We start from the raw sequence: 10457 nt of genomic DNA on the forward strand, positions 1-10457 counted from the left end.
TTTTCAGATAACTTACGGTGACATTTTGTAATAGGTGTCCAATATACAACTTGTTCTTCTAGGGGAAATGCTCGATTGGTTTCCTTCAATTTTACATAGAACACAAGTACACAGTAACTCTCTCTCTCTCTCTCTCTCTCTCTCTCTCTCTCTCTCTCTCTCTCTCTCTCTCTCTCTCTCTCTCTCTCTCTCTCTCTCTCTCTCTCTCTTTTTTTTACAATCTGGGGATTTTTCTTAGATCCCTAATGCTATTCTTTGGATCTCATAATGGCAGGATTAATAAACCTATGTTCCTGTGCTTTGGACATAAAGTAAATTAAATGGAGACATTTTTTAAAAATAAACAATCAGGAGGTTTCGTAAGCATATGATGCACTGCCATGCTGACAGTGTATTGTATATCATTTATCCAGATCTTCTCATGTAACAAATGAACTGGATTATTTAGGTAATTTGAGTGCGAAGAGTTTTTATCCACATGGTTCAATTATTACTGCAGTTTCATACAAAGGTTTTAGCTAATTTTAGTTTGAAAGGACAAAATCCTAATCAAGATCTTTGGTTAGGGTCACAAAGAACTTGACTCGCATATATTTTGAATAGTGAAGATTATTCTCACCCTTTTCCTTTTGTTATATGTTGAATTAAGACATTTGTTGTTTTCCCGAATGCTGGATTTTAACTTATTTCCCTTGTTGATTTCCCTCTCGGACAATGAATTGTCTGTTATGCAGGGTAAAGACATTGATAATGATTTAACCTGATCTTCCTTCTAATTCAAGAGGACTGTTTTGGATCTGAACCTGACCTTCTTGTGTTTTTCAGAATTTCTTTTTATTATTGTGATCTTCAAATACTTGGGTGATTTATTTGATCAAAACCTCATAGATCCAAACTCTTTCGTTACTAAACGATCCTTTATGAATACCTCTAGAATACGATTTTAATTTCTGTGTATTTCAGGTCAAACCAGAAGGAGATGAAGCCCAACAAATCGAAGCCGACGAGAGGATCCGTGGGTTCTTTGGAAGAGTGGCTGGTGAAGACTTGGAGATTGACTGGCAGGAATTGCAAGATGTTCTCAACTTTGCTCTCAAGAGAGGTGAGACTTTGTTTGCTTTTTTAAAAGATATGTTTATAAATCTTACTAGCTCAAGTCACATGGAATGAATTGATATATTTTTAGGGCAATTTTTATGCAAAAGGCTTATGGTATGCCTTTTGTGCTGAATTAGTCAGATAGTGTATACAGTATTGTGTTTTAAGCTAAAATAGATTTTAATAGTCATTACAATGTGTATGAAATTTTTCAGTCTTAGTAGTCTTTCTTCAGATACATATTATTAACCAGCATACAGTATTATGGTTTAACTGTATATCGCATTTTTCAAGGACTGCTTCTTGCCCTCAGAATTTGAATTTGACGGCTTCTCCAAGGATGTCTGCCGCAGCATGATTGCCATGTTGGATGTGGATCGTTCTGGGAAACTCGGCCTACAGGAGTTTGTCTCCTTGTGGACTGACATCAGACTCTGGAAGGTAGAAGACCAATCTTGCGAAATTTGCCCCAAGTTAATGCCTAATTTATTTGATTAGAAACTAAGTACTTTTTGGTCTAGGAATCTTTATGAACTAATTTGTTGTTACAAGATTGTCATTTGTATTTAGATTACCCTAAATGTGCTTAGTTGTAAGCATGTCATTTTTTGTCTCCTAGATGTTAAGGAATGTTTCTGTATGAGTTAAGACTCATATTTCTAATATGTGTCTACTGACTGATCGATGTAATCCCGGCAGAATGTGTTCAAGCTGTACGACAAGGACAATTCTGGCAAGCTGTGCTCCTTTGAGCTCCGTCAGGCCCTGAACTCGGCTGGGTACCGACTCAACAATCACGTGTGCAACGCCCTGATGCTTCGCTATGGCGACAGGGAAGGGCGGATCTCCTTTGACGACTACATCATGTGCTCGACCAAGTTGAAAACGATGATGGGTACGTGGTGTAGATCTCCCGTAGGCTCTTAGTTTGATTGGTTGACCATCGTTAGTTAAGATTGCCTGTGTTTTTATTATATTTGTTTTCATTAATGAAAGTAACCAACACAGACATTTTACACATTGAAGTAGTGTATCTTTGACTGCTTGATGTACGGTAGGAGAACGCTTTCCGTGAAGGCTCGATTGCATCGTGAGTCCCTGTGGATTTTATTAGTTATGTGTATGAGAGATTTTTTTTTTTTTTTTTTTGTACTTTTAAGTGTATGAATCCTTTTTTCTTTAGAATTTCCAGCTGGACCACAACTGCTTTGCAGAAGGTATGATTTACCCCATTTTTTTCACATTTTTAATTTTGAAAAGGTACTTTTCACTGTAAGTGTTATGTACGTAATCTTATACATGTTTGTATCTGTAGCTTAATGTAAATTTTTTAACTCTGAATGTCATTATTCATTAAACTTTGTGTGTGTGATTGTTTGGGTGGTTACTAAATGTGTCTCAGTTATTTAATCCCAGGAGAAAGTGTGCTTACAGATTTATATTTAAAAGTTGTGTGAATTTCTTTACTTTTGTGAAAATGGCTTTAAAGTGTTTTGTTAGATCTGCATATAAACTTGTTCAATATACACCTGTAAAGCTTTTTGGCCTTTAAAATTATGATTGTGTTTCGCTACTGTTTTTGTGTGCTAAGACAGAGAAAATGTGATCAAAATGGGGAATTACTGGGATAAATTTTTTTTTAGTCATTGAACAAGAATTTTGTAGCATTTTGAGTCGCCTTTTTGTGAAATATTAGGTTGAACTATGTTGATACATTTTGTAAACACTTGAAAATATTTTGATTAATAGTCATACTGAATTCAAAAGAACACAGCTGTGGCATAAACCTTTCTAGAAACCTTTTAACAGTACAGTGATTGAAATAGAATGCAGATTTGCTCAATTCAGAATCATATACTGTAAACCTTTTGTTATTTTATTAAATATTTTATTCTTTCAGTTACATCTTAACAGACTTTTCTCTATAAAAATGTACAAGAAAGTTTTCTTGCTTAATTTGTTAAAGCAGATGATATTTCAGAAAAAAAAATGTAGTTCAACATATACAATACTTAGAGTTTGTGTAGGAAAGATTTAGGAAAAGTATAGTGTTTGATTAGTGCGAAGTCTATCCTGTATGAATGGTACAAGTGCGAGACATTGGTATCACGGAACCGACATAGTTTTACACTTAGTTGATGCATTGAAACAGTTTGAATGGGAGGTCAATTAGTTTCACTTTATGCCTAGACCGAATCTTAGAACATGTTGCACATGAGGGATAGTGTTTTATTTACCACTAAGAGGAAGGCCCTGTTGATAGTTTTCTTTACATATACCAGCTTTAGAAAGGTTGTGCAGTTTAGATAATTTTTCAGTACTAGTCCGAAGTCGACCATTGGTTTTTTTTTTATGAGATTTCATATGATTAATTTCATCTTTTGATTTTAAGACTACAATATTTGTATTTATTTAATTTTCTGTGTGTGTGAAGTGTGTGAATTTCATATTTTTTGTGTGTGTTAAACTTTGTAAACCTTTATAAAGATTGGCCATTAGATTTTTTTAAACAGTGAAATTCAGCATAGTCTATGCAGAAGTAGCTGATTTTTTTTTTTTTTTTAATGTAGTTTATCATGCTTTATGTTAGTGCATATATGGCAACTTTTTTTATTTTACTTGATGTTTTAGTTTTTTGTGTAGATTAGAATGTTATTTAAATGTGTTGAACAGCTTTCATGTGTGCCTTCAGTAGAAATGTTATTTCATACAACATACCCATTTTAATCATTTTGATTTTTACTATGTCTACCTAATTGCCATTTCATCTAATTTCATTCCCTGTCCCAGGTGTTATCATTCAACAGTACTCCTGCTTCAATAACACTTTTAAATGTACTTGTCCAATCTTGAGAACAATACTTAACAGTGAGTGCTGGATTGGATTCAGGAATCTCAGAACTGTCACTCCTGAGGCAAATTTAACTTATGGTTTGACATAGATTCCCAAACTTAATGAAGCTTTATCTCTGAATCTTTCTGGTTCCATTGAAATCCCTTGATTAAACTAACGGTCTGTGCTCTCTTAGAGCCCTTTTAATAGTTTCTAGCAACACCAGTGCCACATTTTTGTATTCATGAATCCAGTCTGTTGTATTCAATGTGAAAACTACCACTAATTTCCTGTTGAAAAACATCAAAATTGAATTCCCATTACAGAAACCTGCATGATAGTGAGATGTACTCAACTCCTCTCACTCGAAAATTGTCTCCGTCTCAACCCTAACATTAATCCGATGGTCTCGCATATTTTGGTGTTGGAATTGTGTGTGTTCCCCTCCATTTTGGACTTAAAGGGTCCAGATTTTATGTTATTCTCTTATAATTTAGCATTTATTTTCTTATTTAATTTTCATGTGTTTTTTTTTTTTTTTGCTACACTTAAGCAAATCTGCCAACGGTTCACCCCTGTGCACTGATCTCGAGTAAAATGTTCGTTGGTTCCTCCTGTCCTTTTGAGATATCTTAAAACCCATGCCTACGTGTCCCTTATCCCTCATCTACAGGGCTTGAGGACGAACCCGAAAGATTGCAGGAATTCATAGATGAGATTATGGCAGAACAGGAGGCGAAGGAAGACGAACAGGATGAGGAACAGGAAGAGCAGTATGAAGAGTAATATCCAGGACATGAAAGTTCCTTGGAGACTTGCTATTAGGATGCCAAGATGTAAACAAAACGTTTGTTTTAATATTACGGTGTATCTATAACTATAAACGAAGGGGAGGTTGTACAAAACATGATTACATCCTTGTGCTTTAGCTTATTGTTTTCATTCCCGCCATCAGCATTTTTACTCGACGTACGTTGCCTTTTCTAGGCTGCACACACACAAACACAAGCGCACCTATACACTCGTCTTGCTTGCATGATATGAGTTTCTTGCTTTTGTGGTTTCTTTCGGTTTTAGGTTCCATATCAGTTAGACAGAGTTATGGAATGTTCATATTCCAGTCATGATTAATACTAATGTGGCCAAGTTCACCTCATTTGGAGTTGTTGCTTGTATTTATTCACAATGGCATAATATAACACTGTCTAACTGTGAATTTATGTTCACACTTTTTTTTTTATTTTATTCTGACTTCCTCAGCTCAAAGTTCAATGTTTGTAAATGGTTTTGTATGGGACTCTAATGCCATGCTGGTGATATTCAACATGTGATCATCGTTAGTATGTATGGGAAACTGAACTGTGTAGTCAATACCCTTAGAGAAGTTTTGTGTGCATTCTAAAGCCAAGTGACAGCTTAAACTTACAACGGTGTGGCGGCTAAAGGTAAAGATGATGTCTCCAAGTCATCCTGTTGTTTTTTCATTTATTTGACTTGCAAAACAGAGGATTATAATTGACTCCTTTCATTGAAATTGCATTTGTATAAGTTTTGGGGGTTTTATAGTTACCCTTAATGACATCATAGCCAATCATGTTGTCATCCGCATTAACAGCGGTCACAACACATCCCCTTAAAGTGATTATAAGTTAGTATAGTTCAAAATTTGTAAAGGTATGTATTATGACTTCTGCTAACGTGAGAGACAACATGATTGGCTGTGACCTCATCAAGGGGTGGAGATAATTTTACCAGGAATCTTTGCGGCGACTATAACTATCAATGATCTCTTGATTCTTTTACACTGCATCTCCACTTACAAAAATTATCATAGCTAATCAAATATTCTTATGATTTGGTCTGAATGTTTGAGGGTTTGATTCAAATTTTCAATCTGATTATACTGTTATGATAATTTTATTTTATATTCGATTATTAAGATGGTAATAAAATGGATTTCTCTCGTATTCATTTTGATGGAATTACAGTATTTGGGAAGTTGCAGTGTTGTAAACGGCAGCACAAAACTACACCCTGTATTTTTAATCTAGCAAACTATATATAAATATTCAAAATGAATTTGTTTTATATGTGTTTTAGTGTACCAGACTTAATTTTGAGGGTAATTTATGAACTTCATTTATCATACAGTATTTAGTATAAATTTCAAATTTTAAAGTAAAGCACATTGTTTCTGAAGAGGACACATTCCTTTCTGTTAACATACTTCTTTTGGTACTTCAGAGAAGTGTATTATATCTTTTAACCTATGATGTCAAGAACATTACTAATCCTTTGCATTATTAATAACACTTGAATAATTGGTTCCCTAGACAGACAGATTTTATACATGTCACATTATTAATCTTGTACTTTAGATAAATTTTTGCCGTTGTCATACAATGTATTATGGTGAATTTTTATGTAGCCCTGGATGTACAGTACAGTATTTGTATTTCTAGCACAGAAGCATGATTAGTTAATATATTAGAGTACTGTACCGGGTACAGTACTCTTAAATCTAGATTCCCACTTAACATTAACATGTGATGATGATTTACTCTAGAGCACATTGACACATTACTTGTTTGCCATTAGGATATGACTCCTGACATAACTTTCGAAAGTTGGTAACATTTTTCTCCTTTATATAATTCATAATACTTTACTTACAATTTTGATTTTTTGTTCATGAAGAGTGGTCTTTGGGAATTTGAAAGATATACTCATGAGATATATTTTTATTTTTTTTTTATAACATGATTTTGTTATACTTGGACCTGGTGATTATTTATGTTCTTCCTCGATATCTCTTCTTTATTTGCGTAACTGTCCAATGCATGTTGGTTTTAAAACTTTACTCTAACAATTATCTATCCTCATGGATTTACAGACAGGATGTTTTAAAATTTTCCCTCTAGTGGATGTATTGAGTGTGAATTTCCACCATGCTTAGGAATACTGTCCAGTATATTTAGGTCATTTATCTTGCTGTCTTTCCTCTTTGCTTCCCCATAGATATTTTTACAACTCATCTGTTTTATGATTTAGTTCTTTACTAAGGATCAGCACTTTTGTCTTCACCCCTAAAGAGAATTCTCTCTGAAAATTTTTCCCAGTTTGATCCTTTCTTAGGCAATAGTGTCAAATATTAAATTTAAACATTGTTTATATTTTCCTTCTGTTTTGGTGATGGTTTGTCATTAAACAAGCTTGAAATTTGATGACTATTTTTAAAATTTGCTTTGTATGGAATTAAGCTCGGTGAAATTGATTGACGACTACAGTATACTGTACCTTTTTCTCCTCCAAAGACTGTTTGATTATCATAAATTTATTAATTAGCAAACTCCAAAGGGGCTTTTAACTCATATGACATTGTGCATGACTGACTTGAAGGTAGACGGGTGACTTTTAATTTCTATTTAGTGTCTCAGTGATGAGAGAATTACGGGAGCACTTTCAACACGAGCACCACAAAAGGGTCATCTGGTGGGAGTGATGACAATTAGTCTTCTCGTCATTTTCATTCTAAGTAACGGAACTTGCTGTTCCCACTGTCTGCAGCTGCTAAATATATTCATACAGGAGACTTAAAACCACAAATGAAAAGGTTCATCTTGATACATTTGAAATTTGCAGTGTGACCTTCTTCAAATCTGGATTTAAAGTCGTAGCATTTGTTTCTTGTGTTTATGACAAATACTTGAATTGTAGAGATATCTTTTATCTTTCTTTTATTAACCCTCTGAGGAACAGACGAAACACTTTTGACGTCATCTGTTCATTCAACCGTAAATGCTATACAGAAGGTCCTCAACCTACAAACTTAATTGGCTCCAAGAAACTGTTAGTAAGTCCAATTTTATTAATTTTGGCGTAGGATAGGCCTAACCGGAATCCTTTGCCTATGATTTCTAGCTACAGAAGTCAACAAATAGTCGGGTTTCATATGAAATAGTCATCAGGTTATTACAAAGGTTGTTTTGCTTACTATATTAAATGATATAATGTTTTATTACAGTATTTCTTTATCTTTTTTATTTTTAGTGGGGTTGTGTTTGTATCTTCGAAAGTTTGTTAGTCAAATGTTTGTAAGTTAATGACCTTCTGTATTAAGTTGATTCAACATCATTGCTCCCTGTCCAAAAGACATGAGGCTGACAGCAATTCTGTCGTGGCCGGAATTATCAAAGGGTCGATATACTTGTGATAGTTTTGAATTGTAGTTATGACTGTAATTCCTTATTTCAATTATGATTTCAATCAGTTATTTCAGCTATGTTACTCTTCTTCGAACTACGTATGGTAATTCCCTATCCCAATGGGGTGAAATAAAACAGGGTAATTGACTGTTACTCAATTCCAGTATTCCATCCATATGCAAGAAAAGTCAAGTTTACTAGATTTGTGTTTATGGTTCGTGCTCTGCAGAACTTTATGATACTCGAGTGTGTTGAAATGAACGGATTTATGTGACAGACATTTTGTTTTACAGGTGACTTATGTTCGAGTATCCTTCTTGGCCTCGTCTGAATGATTATTAATCTGCTTGTATTCCTAAACGAGGAGCTGAAGTATTCAAATCCGAACACACAATACTAGACTATTGACGTACCTCATGACGGAGTTACTTTTTTCCCTGTTTAGGTTTGGTGACAATGACAAGGAGCTGACATGACACCCTACTCATTGACATTTAATTTTTTATGAACTTTGTGCTCTGCCCATACTCCTTAACAGCTGTATCTTATACCTCAAATACTAACTGCTGGTACTAACAAGTGCATGACTGGATGAATAATCGAAAAATGTATTAATAGATTGTTTTGAAAAATGTTAGTGGATATTCATCATGAATATAGCGGTGCTCCATACTTTAATTCATTTATTTACCTTGATTTCTTTTTTTGTTCTTACATTATTTGTTCAGTTTAAGCCATAATCTTGAATGCCTTTTGTCAGGGATTCTTTTTCGTCATTAATGTTGCTCGGTTTGTATTATTTAGCAATTGTTTTCTCCTCTTCAGATACATTCAAAGATAAGGACCCCGATGGAACCAATAATGCGACCTTTACCTTGGAAGAGTGGATAGAAGACACGATGTACACCTAAGATAGCGGCTCCCCAGGCCATATTAAAAAACGTTGTTGAATTTCTTCCCGATCCACAAATTAGTCTGTAAGATATAGACCTATAATTTGGTGCTGTACTTAACAGTGGTAGATGGTCGGTACCATATGCCATATGTTACTTTGAGAGTAGAATGTATGTCTTTCTACATCAATGTAGGAGGTCCTAATAGATTTAATTTTCAATAAGAATATACTTCTGTAGGTAGCTAGTGGTAATATATACAGAAGATATTCGTGTTAAAACTTCTGGAAAATCATTAAATTCATTCAAAGGTCATGTGGGCTAAAGATGAATTTTACTTAACCTATGTCAAAGATGATATTTATGCCATATTTTTAAAGTTTTTAAAAAAGTCCCTTTTCAGATTTTATGTGCCGAGCGATTCTTGAAAAAAGTTCACTCCCAAAGTGAAAAATTTCAAATGTATTTGCAGTGCTTGTATGAAAATTTTGTAAGATCTTTCATTAAGTAAAGCATTTTAAAAGTATTTGCCATGCTTTTATGAATTTATCATTTGCTTCTTGTCCTTTTTTATATTTTTGTGAAAACTTACATTTTTGTATAATAATATATATGTATTCAGAATCAGTGAAATGTTTGTTGATTAATAATAAACAATCTCATTTGAAGTAGTGGTAGTTATACTGTAGTTTTCAAAGTCAGCATGATTTTCTTACGTAAGTTTTGCCTTACGCTGTTCCTTGATATAAATGAGTGCGTTTTATGGAAGGTGTCAAATGAAGGTTAAAGAAATCTTTGCTATATTTAGTATTATAAGTATTAGTTTTTTAAACATTTTTGTATTATATTAAATTTCCTAAACTTCTTCCTTTTTTGTAGGAGTAATTGTAGGTTTTTTAGGGTTCTCTTCATCTGGATTTATGTTTAAAGATTGATTGACTGCACAACAAAAGTACCGCTTGTTTGAGCTCTCACGTCGGGTACTCGAGTTGCGGCGGTACTTTTGTGAATGTAAGCTTTAAATTATTTTATTCTTAGTTCACAGTGCTGAGGAATCTTGCCTTATAATCTTGCCAACACAGAGGGTATGGTTTTGCAGATGATGTTGTTGTTGAAGAAACAGTATTTTAAACTATTCAACTCTGTACTGTAGTCAGAAGTGATAGGTGAATTTCACATTAAATAAAAAGTATTAACCTATGTGCGTTATTTTATTCTTGGAGTCCTCTTTCAAAGGAATATCTTGTTTGGTTTTGTTTAGTTATATGTTTTAAAAATTGTTTTCCTTGAAGAATTTGGGCAGATCATATTAACTACAGCATTCTATTACCATTGAAACTTGTTTTGGGTCATTTTTTTCTTTTTCTTATCATCTACAACCATTGTTGGAAATGAAGGAGGCTATAAGCCCAAGGGCTCCGATAGGGA

At 33.8% G+C, this 10457-nt stretch overlaps 1 protein-coding gene across 7 annotated transcripts in view; it reads left to right on the forward strand.

Moving 5' to 3' along the window:
* Nucleotides 1–10229, forward strand: part of LOC137658862 (calpain-A-like) — a 134240-nt gene extending 124011 nt beyond the window's left edge. For 6 of the 7 annotated variants that reach the window (XM_068393972.1, XM_068393971.1, XM_068393975.1 and 3 more), the window contains 5 exons: nt 964–1102; nt 1412–1539; nt 1798–1993; nt 4605–4767; nt 8962–10229. In XM_068393972.1, coding sequence (XP_068250073.1) covers nt 964–1102; nt 1412–1539; nt 1798–1993; nt 4605–4717 — 576 coding nt within the window. In that variant the 3' untranslated portion in view covers nt 4718–4767; nt 8962–10229. The remainder of the gene's footprint in view (nt 1–963; nt 1103–1411; nt 1540–1797; nt 1994–4604; nt 4768–8961) is intronic. The other variant, XM_068393974.1, reaches the window with a different exon arrangement.
* Nucleotides 10230–10457: the final 228 nt, after the last annotated feature.

The sequence above is a fragment of the Palaemon carinicauda genome, chromosome 19, assembly GCF_036898095.1.
Source record: "Palaemon carinicauda isolate YSFRI2023 chromosome 19, ASM3689809v2, whole genome shotgun sequence".
In the NCBI taxonomy this organism is placed as follows: Eukaryota; Metazoa; Arthropoda; class Malacostraca; order Decapoda; family Palaemonidae; genus Palaemon; species Palaemon carinicauda.